This window comes from Aplysia californica, unplaced genomic scaffold (genome assembly GCF_000002075.1).
Source record: "Aplysia californica isolate F4 #8 unplaced genomic scaffold, AplCal3.0 scaffold00399, whole genome shotgun sequence".
In the NCBI taxonomy this organism is placed as follows: domain Eukaryota; kingdom Metazoa; phylum Mollusca; class Gastropoda; order Aplysiida; family Aplysiidae; genus Aplysia; species Aplysia californica.
The window spans coordinates 2,246-16,977 of NW_004797669.1; the positions used below are offsets into that span (position 1 = coordinate 2,246).

At 39.7% G+C, this 14,732-nt stretch overlaps 1 protein-coding gene across 4 annotated transcripts in view; it reads left to right on the plus strand.

Annotated features, from left to right (window-relative positions):
• Nucleotides 1-236: 236 nt before the first annotated feature.
• LOC101856828 (leucine--tRNA ligase, cytoplasmic) overlaps nt 237-14,732 on the plus strand; it is a 28,092-nt gene continuing 13,596 nt past the window's right edge. Inside the window, exons 1-16 of one of the 4 annotated variants that reach the window (XM_013085712.2) lie at nt 237-310; nt 2,830-3,023; nt 3,349-3,436; nt 3,997-4,077; nt 4,542-4,673; nt 5,489-5,650; nt 6,059-6,171; nt 6,641-6,704; nt 7,159-7,226; nt 7,854-8,079; nt 8,565-8,652; nt 9,088-9,164; nt 9,818-9,871; nt 10,317-10,457; nt 11,782-11,859; nt 12,730-12,815. In XM_013085712.2, coding sequence (XP_012941166.1) covers nt 2,869-3,023; nt 3,349-3,436; nt 3,997-4,077; nt 4,542-4,673; nt 5,489-5,650; nt 6,059-6,171; nt 6,641-6,704; nt 7,159-7,226; nt 7,854-8,079; nt 8,565-8,652; nt 9,088-9,164; nt 9,818-9,871; nt 10,317-10,457; nt 11,782-11,859; nt 12,730-12,815 — 1,613 coding nt within the window. In that variant the 5' untranslated portion in view covers nt 237-310; nt 2,830-2,868. Of the gene's footprint in view, nt 382-433; nt 459-537; nt 609-2,829; nt 3,024-3,348; nt 3,437-3,996; nt 4,078-4,541; nt 4,674-5,488; nt 5,651-6,058; nt 6,172-6,640; nt 6,705-7,158; nt 7,227-7,853; nt 8,080-8,564; nt 8,653-9,087; nt 9,165-9,817; nt 9,872-10,316; nt 10,458-11,781; nt 11,860-12,729; nt 12,816-14,732 lie in introns of those variants that run through there. The other 3 variants (XM_005103970.3, XM_035971222.1, XM_013085711.2) reach the window with 3 other exon arrangements.

The following is a 14,732-nucleotide window of genomic DNA, read 5'->3' on the forward strand; positions in this document are numbered from 1 at the left end:
CTCATTACTCAGTCTCTTCTCTCATCTTGCAAACTTATTTTCATTTTCAGCCTCTTTTTGTTAGTATGACCTTTGACATTGGTTCGTTTCCCTTGCTCTTGCGCAGAGCTTCTTCTGCAAACGGAATATTTTGCGTAGTTTCAAAAATACCACCACGTAAATATTCTGCACGCTTATAGATCAACTCTGTAGCTTCAACGCGCATGCACATTAAACGGACCCTATTTTCTTTATTCAGAGTTGAGCCCCTTCTTTAAGTAAGAGTCGACAGGTTGCATCAACACTACAGCATGCTGTTTGTGTGATCCCGGTAGATTTATTCTGGGGAATTGCCAATTTCAAATACATTCTTTTATAGTTTCCCTTTGTTGCATGAGACAGGTAAACAGGTTTAAGTTGACGAAGTTCTGCACTGTATCTGTTAGAGTCTAGATATATAATCTAGATCTAGTTTTATGGTACCAGAAGTGAAGTCAGCAGTAGACGTCACTAAATTACTTTACAACTATTCAATATTGAATATTTGTCATTACATTATTGTCAGTAACCGTCAAAAGGCGACCGGTGGATACATTTAAAACTACGCTAGATCTAGATCTTCTTCTACAGTAATTAAATATCTACGTCTGTCAAAGTCAAAGATAAAGAGTGTGGTGTATCAAAGTCAAAGGACATCAAAAACAGATTTTCATAGTCTGCTGTAATTTAAAAAATCGCGGTGATGAAGTTCTAGATCTAGATCTAGAAATCTAGATTCTAGATCTAGATCTAATCATTTATTTAGTTGAGGTCAGAAGAAAAAGGCCACCTCTATTCTCACCCGGAGTGAGAATAGTGCAGGTGAGTCTTGTGGCCATTCTCACCCGTTGCGCGTTCACCAAATTTTGCGTTCACCCTAAACCACAGAATTCTACACTGTGATAACAGAAAAATTGTAGAATTCTGTGCCGTGAACAAACGTTCCATTACAACTGTAGCCTACTAAAAGCGTACAATTTTGTCTGTGGGCAGTGGAAAGAGAGAGAGAGGAGTAGCGGGAGAATTTCCGGGCAAAACGAAATGGCGACCCGCGTAGTTCGGCTCGATTCGAAAAGTTAAATAGCCGTAGCATCTTTGTAGACAACCAAATTAATTTACTTTTGTGTTTTAACATCATTTTTTAACTTTGTTTTTTGGTCAATTTGATCGTCCACACCGATAGACAGTATTCAGAAAGAGACAGAGAGAGAGAGAAGAGGGGAGGAGTTGATCTTGCGAGAACTTCCGGGCGGGTGAGAATAGCCACTTTCGAAGAAAAACACTTCCCAAGCCAAGGTTTTATGAAGGCTGGCACTATTTGTCATTGTCTTTGATTTTCCAGTTTAACATTCTCATTTTAGAATTGCCTGTTACTATGCGTACGGCCCTCTAAAGTATAGATTTAGATTTATAGCCTAGGGCCTTGGTAATCGCTCAGCTGGACCGCGTCACTTTATCTTTATCGAGACAAAGATTGTGTATAAACAAGATAGTTCACACCTCTATTTGAGCCAATTATTATTTAAAAAGTGTCCTTAAAATCTGGTGGTGCCCTCTTCGAAAAAGTGCGGACTTTGCGATCAGTTACCCTACTTGTGTGAAAATAAATAAAAGTGAAACTAATAAACTGCTATTCCTATTCTTCTGCTGGAGAAATGAAAGAGCTTCAAAACAAAGACTGCAGCATCATCTGAACCAATGCGCTGACTTCCGCAGACACTTTTTTGGCTGAGTGAACTCGCTTGTTATATCTTTGGCCTAGAGACGCTCTACGAGGTCAAGATAACTTGCAAAGTCGCTGGTCACTATTTATAACTTTGACCTGTAATTTACTACGTCATTTTCCATTTATAAGGAATACTGACATTTTCCATTGAAAAGAATCGTTTATGCCTTTTATTTTATATATATAGACCTAGCTGCGCGCTTCCCAATCGAGGTACATCAGCCCTATCCTGCGCGTTTCTCGGGTAGCCTGGCTCACGCCCTTTGTAAAGGGCCTGCTCGCTTCCAGGATTTAAGTTTGTCCACTTGAAGTGTCCAGTTTGATAGTTTATGTACCACTTACAAAGCCTAGCTTATTATGTGACGTGGAGGGCGTACACAAAGCCTCGATACTATGTGTACGGGAGGGCTGTACGGATAGCCACTTCATTTAGAATTAGACTAGAATCTGGTAGATTTGAAATTCAACTCTAGATTGACCTGTGCCTCTATCTTAAATTGTTTTCAGTAAATATAGATCTCTTACTGCCATTTTTTACTCTGACAAATTCTGCAGAGACCGCCCTTTTGATGTTCTTTTTTTTTTTACCTTAATCTACTACCCTGTAAGTGTATTCCCAAAAATACTAATGAAATTCAAGGACTAATCACACAGCAGTCAATATGCACTACCAAAAGGTCGAGCCTCAAGGTAAAGTTAATTAGTTATGAAAACGGATTTGACTATGTTGTCAAGATGGCCGTCTTGGTTACATGGTAACTATTTTGGTAGAAATCAGACTTACCCGGAGAGAACTGGAGAATTTTGTGTCAGCGAGCCTGGAGCACTGACGTGTCATATGACACAAGAAGAAAGATGCATCATAGTTATTATGCTCAATGATGAGACGATTAAATTAGAATGAATACAACAGACAGTGGTTGATGAACTCTACCTCAAACATAGGGGTGTGCAGGAACTTGAAGAAAGCAAAAATCTTCTTTTTTTTTGCATTCAGAATTTCCACATGAACTTTCCCTAAGCACTTGAATTTATACTAAACCTATTGTTGCTCTTTTAATCAACAAGCTTATTTTGTCTTTCAGACTTTTGGTGCTTAGCTCACCATCAACACGCAAGCCACAATGGAGAAAGGAGATAAAGCTGATATCACCTTGGAGCGGAAGAGTACAGCCAAGCTAGATGAACTTCTGAGCATTGAAAAGCAGATGCAAGAAAAATGGGAAACAGAGAAAATATTTGAGGTTGATGCTCCAAAGCCAGGATCAAAGGATGCCTCGTAAGTTTTGCAATTTAAAAACAGACATGTGAAGACTACAGCGGAAAAAACCAGTAGTAGTCACATTTTAGTGATTTTGACAAGTCCTCGGTTTATTGTTTGAAACTGTCTTAGTGTATTTTGTGGCATTTATTCTTTATTATGATTTGACATGATAATGTCCTTTTTACAATAAATTTACTTGCCTGCATATGAAGAAAACGTTTTACTTTCCTAGTGTACTTTTGTTTTTGTCATATATATATTTAAGTCATCAATAATCAATATAACCGATGAGAGTTTATGAGTGAAATTTTATACCTTCTCTCTCTTTTACTTTCTGTAGCCAAGAGAAGTACATGGTGACTTTCCCATTCCCATACATGAATGGCAGAGCGCATTTGGGCCACACCTTCAGCCTGTCCAAGTGTGAGGTGAATAATTTTTGGCCCGTATAGCATCAGTATCGTTATATATGGGTATTCCAATTGATTGAAATAGTTTTAAAAATCATTGTCGTCTGATGATATGGGGCTATTTGCTGTAATGCTGCGGGTCCCCAGTTTACAGTAGAATTATTGCCTTAATTTATTTTTAGACTCTTCGTTCTTGAATTATATCATGATGTGTCTAGAAGCCTATGAACACATTTTCATGCAAATGGAGCAATTAACATTTGAACCTTTTGTCTGATATGGCCAAAGCTTGTTAAAGAAATGAAATGTGAAATTACTTTTTAGTACTAGGAATATGTAATGGGATTTCATAATTTTGGGGCAGGTTGATGAGACATAGCTCACCTTAGAATCTCAAGATGTAATGTTTGGCTTAGATATGTATGATATCATTTCAGATCTTCAAGAAACTGTTTTATAACAATCATAAGCTCTAAAAATTTTATGTATATGTGTGGCATATGCCTCTTAACATTGTATGCGCTTTGCCTTAGTTTTTCCGTGAGCATCTTTCTCAAAGACATTTTACTTTTCTCCAGTTTTCTGTGGGATACCAGAGGATGCTTGGCAAAAAATGTCTCTTTCCTTTTGGCCTGCACTGCACAGGAATGCCCATCAAGGTAGGAAGATGTTGCTAGATGCTGTAACAACTTTATGGTAAACACTTAGATTAATGTTGTTGCATTCAACTCTTAATTGTGGGTAGTTGACTGTGCTCCAATTCGGTTTACTCCTTCTTTCTTAATATACAATTATCTATCTTCCATATCTCTCCTCCTTCTTTTCTTTGTATGTTATTCTCTAGTATCACCTCAAATCTTCGACACTTAAATGACCAATTTTTGTTGTAAGTGCTATAAAACTCTTATTTAATCCAAAGAAAGTTTATTTTCTTTATAATTTTGAGAAGAAACCATGATTTTAATGTAAGTAGTTGTCAGCTAAAAATAGTGACCCCTTAAATAAAGTTGTGTTTTAACTATTTATTTGTTGTTGTTTTTTTGTCACAGCGTGGAAGTGCAGTCAGGATTTTATGATACTCTCTGATTTTGCTCTAAATTTTGTGCCACTGTTTTCCTTCCAGGCATGTGCTGACAAGCTGGATAGAGAAATGAAAGATTTTGGCTACCCACCTGTGTTCCCTGTTGAGGAAAAGAAAGAAGAGCCTGCACCGAAAGAGAGTGAGATTGGCAAGGATAAGTCCAAGTCAAAGAAGGTGAGAGGCAGGCAAAACTGAAAGTCGAACCAGTAACACATCCCACAGCTTCCTATATTTTTAACGTTAAGAGCACTAGTTGCTAGGGCTTCCATTCATTTCACCAGTACCGTATTTGTCTTCTATATTTTCATCTCTATTATCTTCGTATGTGATCTGCCTTATGAAGGAGCTTAATTAAACAGTCGCCTTTGCATGCCCTTCTTTTATCATAATCTCCCTTCTTCGTCTGTTTCTTCAAGTACCAGGTGTGAATTGGGGGGGGGGGGGTCATTGTTCACCACTGTGCTTGGGTGCTGTTAAAAAAATGTATCTTACTGGTCTTTCCCAACACCCATTGGTTTGAGTTCTCGAAGAAAGGGTTTCTTGGTCTACTTCTTTCTCCTTTGCCTTCCAGTTAGTGCAAGATGTTCAAGGCCTTTATGTTGGTTTAAGTGTCCTAGAAACTGCATTCATCTCTTCCTAACACTTTTATTGGAAGCTGTCCCATGCTGGCTTCCCTCAGCATAATCCCTTATGATTTTTTTTCATCCAGTGAAATATTCAACCTGGTTTCCTTTATTCTCAAAATTTATTGCTAATGAAGACAGCTCCAAAACCAGGACATGAAGAAACTTTCCAGTAAATGTATAGGGTAACCATCCACCATGTATTCACGCATCGCATCAACTACGGCCTGCGATTTCTTCATGTCGCGTAGTGTCAACCTCACGGGGACCCGGATGTTGCGCTCTAGGTTAAGCCAATCAAAATTGGGCATTAAACTTTAATTTTCCCAAACTCACGACAGCTGTTTGATCTTATCTCTTCCCCAGAGTAAAGTAGCTGCTAAGACTGGTGGCCTGAAATACCAATGGCAGATTATGGCTGCTATGGGCATGACAAATGAGGAGATCAAGAACTTTTCTGACCCTATGTACTGGCTTAATTATTTCCCCCCTCACTGGATCAACGACCTGAAACGCATGGGGGTTCGGGTAAGTTGAGAAAATGCAAATTATAATTGTCATATCTAGGGGGTTTCATGTGTAAAATTATTTAGGACATTTATTCTTCTGAGTATGTTTGATTGAGTAAAGCAAAGTGCATCAAAGCAGTAACAGTCATTATTGCTAGGGAAAAGCAAAAAGACGGACAGAATCAAAGGATAGAAAAGGAGCAAGAAGATGGCCAGAATCAAAGGGGAAAAAGAAATAGGATCTACTAGTGGCGTTCTTCAGCCACCTACTTATTTTTCTGGGTTGCCTGGAGAGATAGTAGTACTCAATTTCAAAACTTTGAATAAAACCACTGCTTTAGCAAAAGAGGAAGTATTGAGGAAAATAAATATAGTTATAATACTTTCATTAAACTAGTTCTGACATATGTAAATTTTTACTTTGCAGGTGGACTGGCGACGGACTTTCTTAACCACAGATGCCAACCCGTACTTTGACTCCTTTGTCCGTTGGAATTTTATTAGACTGAAGGAGAGAAACAAGGTCAAGTTTGGCAAAAGGTATTATGATAATCAGCATCTCATATAAGGACATGCTTTTCACATGTGTGCGCATCAGTTTCTGTGCTGTAATGATTAGACTCTTTGCCCTTGCATGCAGCAGACATGAGTTTAATTCCTATGTTGGGGGGGGGGGGGGGGGTTGCTTTTTAAAAAAAATTTCAAGTACATGACATATGTCCTTCTGTCTCCTGGGATGCTGTATCCCTCTTAGCCTTTGTAAGCCCTGACAGGCGAAGTCAAAGCAACTGGCCCCTTAAAAGAAAGAAATTGTGTCAAGTGAGGTGTCAAACAGCTGGTTCTTTGATGCAAAATTGGTGACATGGCCACTCTTGAAATGTATTTTCTTTTGTTGAGAAGCGATGTGGGGATTTTTTTTCTTGTCTCGTAATCTTAAAGAAACAGCTTACAGTCCTTGCATGGTGGTTTAGAAAGCTGATGATTATATTTTATGTAAAACTTATTTCAGGTACACAATCTTCTCCCCCAAAGACAACCAGCCATGTATGGACCACGACAGAAGTGCTGGAGAGGTGAGCTAACAGTTACTTTTATTGCCATTTTAGTTCTTAATTGTTGAAATTTTGTTCTCGCGGAGGCTTTGAGCGATGTGACACACATAATATGTGATAAGATTTCTTGCTATCAGGGTGTTCCTTGAGCGTCTGTAATTCTGATGTTTTCTTAAACAGATGTAGAATTCAATGTAGAATTTGCTCGGTCTACAGCTTTTTCATGTTTGAGAAATATTGAAAGGGAACACTTTTTACGGCACCAGTGGGCACGTTTATTCAGAATGAATATTTTTTAATATTAAACATGCGTTTGTTTATATAATGCAATTATTTAGAGAGAGAAAAAGGAGTGTTCATATGTTTGTATGATGTATCTATAGAGGGGAGTGACATTACTTCTGAGTATCTCACCTTTGACGTGCACATTGAAAAATGTTGTCCCGAGGTCATTCGTTCTCTTGTGTACTTCCAGAATGTTGGCCCCCAGGAGTACACTTTGATCAAGATGAAGATGAAAGCGCCTTTCCCAGCAAAGTTCGAGTAAGTGTTTCCATCTTGAGAATTAAATGTTTTTAAAAATTTCTTATTTCACTGTTTATGCTTGTAAGTATTATTGATGAAAGGAACTCTACCCTGTTGAGTTACCATGATTTTGTCTGATATATTCCCTTTTTATTCAAAGAAACATATATCATGTGCTTCTGAAAAGGGGGGGGGGGGGAGTTGCATGATTCTTTTCGAGTTGTTTGCTCCTTCTGCTTTTTCCTTGTCGTTCCTAAACTGCTTTATTTCAAAATGTGTCACAGATGATTGGAGGGCACAACTTGTGTTCTTTCTGTGTCCTGTGTTTTCCCATCACTAAACGACTGTTGTTTTTTCAATATGCGTCTCTTTACATTTCAATGTGCTTCTCTTCACTCAAATTTAACCAAAAATAACCACTCTTATCCTAATCTGCTTTATGTCAAAATGTATCCATTTTAGTGCCTACTGGCTAAAAGCTGCAATGAAGCACCATGACCAGATTGCATCAGTAATGTCATTAAGATCTGACCTTATCTGTTGTTTCAAGCTCCCCAAAGGGCAACAATGTGTTTCTGGCCGCACCAGAAAAATTACATGTGAATTGCCGTAAATAAAGATCTGACCTTTTTCTGTTGTTCCCAGCTCCCTGAAGGGGCGGAACGTGTTCCTGGTGGCGGCCACTCTGAGGCCAGAGACCATGTTTGGCCAGACCAACTGCTGGGTCCACCCAGACCTCAAGTACATAGCCTTCCCCGTCAAGGGAGGAGACGTGTTCATCAGCACACACCGCGCAGCGCGCAACATGTGCTACCAGGACATGACACCCGAGTATGGCAAGGTGGAGGTGCTGGTGGAGCTTGTCGGGCAGGTAGGTGGTGGATTCATGAGCTGGGACGCTGCTCACATAACATTTTGTTCCGCATCTGCCTCATTTTGGCTCGTGTGCAAAAGTTACAACAGTTTTGTGCCTTTTGTTATCTTTTCATTGTATTGTATTACTGATCCTCCACCCACTTCCCAATATAAAGAATAAATATCTGATTGATACAACAATTTTAAGGTGCAGTGGATTACTAGACACTGATGCAATGATGTTTCAAGACCTGGATGGTCAACTGCCTACTGCTTTATTTTAAAGTTTCAAAAATGCCACACACTTCTCTATGGGTATGTGATCTGTGACTGCAAAAAGTGTCAGAATTAGTGCTATGAATGGTTTTCACAGTTTCAGGGCTCTTGATTGAATTTTTAGAGAAAAGTTGTCTGCAAAGTACAAGTTTTGTTTTAGTAATGTTACATGTAGATAAACCAAAATTGTGCACATCTGAAGTTGTGTATGTTTGATCTCCCCAGGACATCATGGGTGTCCCTCTTGAGGCTCCACAGACCAGCTACAAGACCATCTACACTCTCCCTATGATGACTATCAAAAATGACAAAGGTGAGGCTTAGACAACATGACTGATTCATTTAGAGCTTTAAAAGTTGGTCCACTTTCACTGAAAGAAGTTCACGTACAGCTGGAATAGCTTCATGTTAGACTGGAAAGTTTCATGTACAGCTGAAAGTTTTATTTAGAGCTTAACACTTTGCTGTCACATCTCGCCAATCTGCAATGTTTACCCCGCCCCAGTTTCATTCGATTTTCCCCCAAATGCCTTTGCCTTTAATGGCAAGGGTTTTTTGTATAAGAGCCTTGTGATGGAAAAGTGTTAAGAATTAAAGCCTTTATTCAGAGCTGAAAGAGTTCCAGCTTTCACCTCAAGCTTAAAAAGTTATAGCCTACGTGTAGACAGAAGTAGATGAATGCGTAAAGAAAGATTGTTCTCAATAGTTAATGACAAAAGGTTTATTTGCATTTGTTGTATTCTTCCAGGAACGGGTGTGGTCACCAGTGTGCCCTCTGATGCTCCGGACGACTTTGCTGCTCTGAGGGATCTGAAAAACAAAGCTGTAAGTGCTTTATATGTTCTGCAAATAGTGCGCTTTTCCTTTTACCTAAAAAGTCTCTACCAGCATTTGTGTTTTAGATTTTAGGCTCTTTGCCATTGTACACAGAAGATGTGAACTCAATTCCCAGGTGTGGAGGTTGTTTTTCTTAATCCGGAATCTCCGTCGTCTGGTGGGATGTTGTAGTCTTTGCAACTTTGGTTGGCACTGGCAGGCAGGGTCGAAGCGGAGCGTCTCGTATATGATCTATATCATGTCAATAGGGACATGAAAAAGCTATCCACAAATACATTTTTAAGTCTAACAATTTTGATCTGCTACCTTTTTTCCACGTCTTCATCTTGGTGTTCCTGTATGAGATATATTATTGCTTCCACATCTTGTGTGAGGATTACAATGTTCAAATGGGTGTATATGTCTTTGCTAGCTTTATACAATCACTCTAACAGTCTTGTCCTGTGAGGCTCCCCATACATACAGGCACTTGCTCTCACCTGAACACACTAACACTTTTTCACATACACACACACACACAGCCACTCTTTTGTAACAGTCTGATTCTTACTTGCCAGGGCACGTTGATGGAGGGGGGATTTCATGTGTACTGCCTCACGTGTCATCTTATTTTTCCTTTATTTGTCTCCATTGATCCACAGCCTCTTAGGGAAAAGTATGGAATCACAGACGAGATGGTGATGCCGTTTGAACCGGTACGTCAAGTTTTAGATACAAGTTTGTTATCTTGTCTGTGATAATTGACTGTCGTTAAAAAAGTCTTATTGAGTATCTCTCTGTCTTTCTCCTGGAATGCTATATCCCTCCCATCCCGGGTTGGCTCTGACTGGCAGGGTCAGAAGCCTGTCTCCTAAATGATCTAAACTGTGAAGATGGGGGCGTCTCGTATATGATCTATATCATGTCAATAGGGACATGAAAAAGCTATCCACAAATACATTTTTAAGTCCTACATATTAAATATGTAATAAGACAAACAGGAAAAAAATTAGAAAGTGACTATATTCCACATTACAGAGGCCAAAAATTTCTAACCCCCGATTTTCTCAAAACGAGGGTAATGGTACTTTTAAAGACAAATTGGTTTTTATGGGACGATCTCTTCTTCACTAATTTAATCATGCTCTCCCCCTCGACTAGGTTCCCATCATCGAGGTGCCGGGCTATGGCAATCTGTGTGCGGTGACCGCCTGTGAGCGTTACAAGGTGGTCAGTCAGAATGACCGGGACAAGTTGGTGGAGGCCAAGGAGGACACCTACAAGAAGGGCTTCTATGAAGGGGTGAGTTGGTATTGGCGCAGTGTTCTTGTTTTTGTTGTTGTTCTTGATGCTTTGTTGTGTTATTGCGGATAAAGTTTTTGTTGTTTTCCCTTATCAATGTTGTTATTATTGATCTCAGTTTGTTGGTGGTTGGCGGGTGCTCTAATGTAGTCTTGCTCCTTCTATTTTTTCAAGCATTTATCGTCTTTATCTCTCCTTCTTTTTTGTGTTTGTTATTCATTCTTTCATTTGTATGTTAATCTCTAACAAATGGCGGGGGCTCTCGTGGCCTAGAAGTTAAGGTGTTGGCCTCTCATTCAAAGGTCCCGGGTTCGAATCCGGGTAGCGACCGAAAAAAATTTTTCTCTAAAATTGTCTCCTTTCCCCTCCTTTCCTGCTCTCTAGTAATGTTCTGTTGTCTGCTTTCATTTCCACTTTCTGCCCCCACCCTCTCACCGCCTTTGCCTCCTTCTCACTCTGGGCTCCTGACTCTTTCTGCAGCCTTTCTACTGCTACTCCTTGTCTCCTCCTTACTGCTGTCTTTCTGCCACACCCCTGATCTTCTGGTAGGAAAGATCTACACCTAGCCTTCTCGGACAAGGGCGAAAAATCTCGGAGGGCTCGTGTGCAAGTTGCGCACTTTAAAGATCCCTTGGTGGTTTAAAATCGATAAGAGTAGGCTTCGGCCGCCACCCGGGCAAAATTCGAAAATTTCCTACCAACTGAAAATATTAGGTGTGTCCAGCGCGCTCATATGACCTATGCAGTTGCGAGCGCCGTAAAACACTTTAAAAAAACAAACAATAACAAATGGCGCTCATATGACCTTATGCAGTTGCGAGCGCCGTAAAACCTCTACTACACTAATCTCTAGCAACACCTCTAACATCTTGCACATATACAATCTATTCATTTTGCAAACTTTTACTAAAACTAAACTTTGTTTTATTCTCTCTGCAGTAATTATCAGTCCATTTTGCTTCTTTTTTTTTCTGCTTGATATGGGTGTTATCGTGTCGATGAGCCACCCTTTATAAACTCAAACCCAGATCTAGAGTGGGAGGATACTTCACGTTGAGACGGGTGTCACACATGGTTATAGATTTTGATCTTTTTGTTGATCAAACTTCTGTCAAACCTGCTCTAACGGCCACCTGTACAAAATTACCATTTCTGTTCTCCCCTCTTTCTCCCCTCCCCCCTTGCATAAAAATTTTTTTTTTTTATATTATGATACTGTCCAAAACATTCACCTGTCTGAAACCACTTTTTTCTTGTCCATGGGTGGTCATCTTAGACAATTTCAGCTGCACATATGTATTTTACTTGTTTTCTTGTCATGCAGGTCATGCTTGTGAAAGGATATGAAGGCAAAAGTGTTCAAGATGTGAAGAAGCTGATCCAGGCTGAGATGATTAAAAAAGTGAGTCAGATATTGCATGTTTCTCATGTCAATCAGAGCAACAAATTATGTGGGTTTGAAAGCCAGAGGATTTTTTTTTTTGTATCGTGTGTCTCCAGGATGCTGAATAATCTAAATTGTGTTGGATGTTCATCCAAAAGTGGTCTCCTGCTAGTCTCTGTGTCAGTGTCTGCAGTATAGCAGTTCTGGTTAGGCACTTTGTCAGGAAGTGAGTTTGATTTCCATTTGGGGGGGATGTCTTTTATCGAGTGTCCACCATCTGTCTGCTGAGAAAATGCATCCGTCTCTGCCCAAGTTGGCCCCGACAGGCAGGATCGAAGGAGCCCACTTTCTAAATGATCTGAATACTGTTGATGGGGGTATAATGATAACAATAATAGTTCATCTGATGAAGGTATAAAACTTCTAAATTTCCATCTTATTTCTAGCCTCCACAGTATGCCATTCTCATCATTGATTTTAAGATATAATGCTCATTGTTTGTCTCAGTGAGAACGTATAACTCTTCCTGATACCACTTAGGGGGCTCCCATGGCTAAGTGAGTAGTGAGTTCAGACTCAGAAGTAATGTCAAGCAAGTGTTCGGTGGCACAGGGTTTAAGAGGGTGGTCACTGGGGTGTGTCCTTGAACAAGACACAACAACCCTAGCAAAAAAAAACAGGGCACTGCACAGTGACGACCAGCAGTGGCATGGTTGTGAAATTGCTCTGTATCAGTGTAATATTGTGTATTTGTGTATGTATTTACGTATATATGTATGCATTTATAATTATGTATGTATGTTTGCCATTGTAAACCGAATTGCCCATCACTGATCAATAAAAATGTAATATATTTTTATTTTTTCTTTCTTTCTTTCTTTCTTCCAGAATGAAGCTGTCCTGTACAAAGAACCAGAGAAGCTGGTGGTCTCTCGCTCTGGGGACGAGTGTGTCGTGGCTCTATGTGACCAGTGGTGAGTTTTCTCAGAGAAATCCGGATCCCTGAAACTAAAAATTTTGCCCGATATCAAATATAAAAATAGTCTTCATCCCAGATGTGTTTGACAAAATGATGCATAGATTTTTAGTCACTGCTTGCACTTTTATTTGAGCTCTGAAAAATAGCCAGTTGTCTCCTGTTAAAAAGGAAAAACCTGGTGCTTTCATACATCAACCATTGTGACTTGGGCTAAAGCGATAATGCATCAAGGATAGGATTTTCAGTACAATGATGATCAATGATGAAATTGGCTATAAAGTTATAGTTCTTTTATCCAACAACGCTGCCAGTTTTCCCAATAAAACCAAATTTCTGAAATGGTCTGGATTTTTTCATATCCTCCTGGGTACACATGTATTTATATTTCAATCTTTTTTTTTTGTCTTTTCATGTCATATTCAGACCTGCCACTCATCCCGATTCAATCGGGATATCCCGATTTTTTGCCCCAAATCTCAAGCATCCCGATTTTCCCGATTTCGATCGCCAGTATCCTGATTTTTTTGTCGTTGCGTCCGATTCTTAGAAAAAAATATAAAAAGTTCTGCAATCTCTTTTGCTTGGAAACACCGATTGGACTTTTTATCGGCAGGAACTTGGAACGCTATTTTGTAAAGCATCTATACCGAATCTAGTAGTTGACTCACACACGTTATTTCAACTAAAATCGACGTATCAATTTTGAATTCCCACTTGAATACGCTCAAGATCTACTTTCGCTGACCTCGTACGTGTGGAGAGTAGCGCGTGTGTCAGGGACTGTCGGTTGTCGGGGTCAACAAAGCTCATTCACACCGGTCGCAATGATCGAGGTGTTTTCCGGGACTTAACCAGTGTGGACGACCGGGGGGAGGGGTATTTTTTTACACTTGGGCTGAAAGTGCGTGCCGTGATACAGGTACTAATCGAGGGGAAAGGGATAAAAAAAATAAATGAACAACCTTGGCGCTATATTTTTTCCGGGGACCTTGAGTGTATAAACGATGGAAGTCAAACGTTGTTACTGTATGAAAACGCTGACTTTTTTTCTGGATGATTAGAGTTATGTGTCAGCTATTTTCAAGACTACGAGAGTTTCAGCTTTAGTGCAACCTGCGCTCCCCCAGTCTATCCAACTCCGATTCGAGTACATATAATAATGCTGTCTTTCAGTTTTCAAAAAGTTTTGGCTTGCATACTCGCCTCATAAAGAACCGGGACCACCCCCACCCCCTTTTCCCCAGTGCCCCTTATGACTGATTTGCCGTTGATCCCGATTTTTTTCACTAGATCCTGATTTTTTTACTCTAAAATCCTGATTTTTAGATTTCATAGAGCGGCAGGTCTGCATATTGTACTCCATGTCAAATGATTTTTGATACAAGATACATTAGACAATAACTTGATATGTGAATTTTTAATCCATACACAGTTTGCTTTGGGTCTAGTGGAGAGTTACCAGATGCTCTGATGTGTTTTGCTCATTCTTTCCTAACAAACATCTATCGTCCTGATCTCTACTTCTTTTTTTGTGTTTGTTACTCTCGTGTAACACCTCTAATCTTCGGCACTTTTATTATTTTATTGTGTTGCAAATGCAGTTAAAATCTTACTAAAACTAAATCTTTAGGTTAAAAAAATTCTGTATTTTATTCCGTAGCTGGTTGGTACCCCCAGGCCTGCCTATTTGTCCCGGTTTTCCCGGGATGTCCCGTTTTTTCACCAATTTTGAGGCCTTGTCGCGTTTTTGCTACGCCTCGTCCTGGTTTCCGTCAATCTCAAGACGGCTGCAAAATGATCCCGTAATTATTTCGTTTCCGTGCGGTTGATAGACAAATTTTGGCCTTCCACGCTATTCCTATGTGTCAACACAGTGTTTTTTGATTCGGCCTCGACTTTTTTGGGGGTCTTT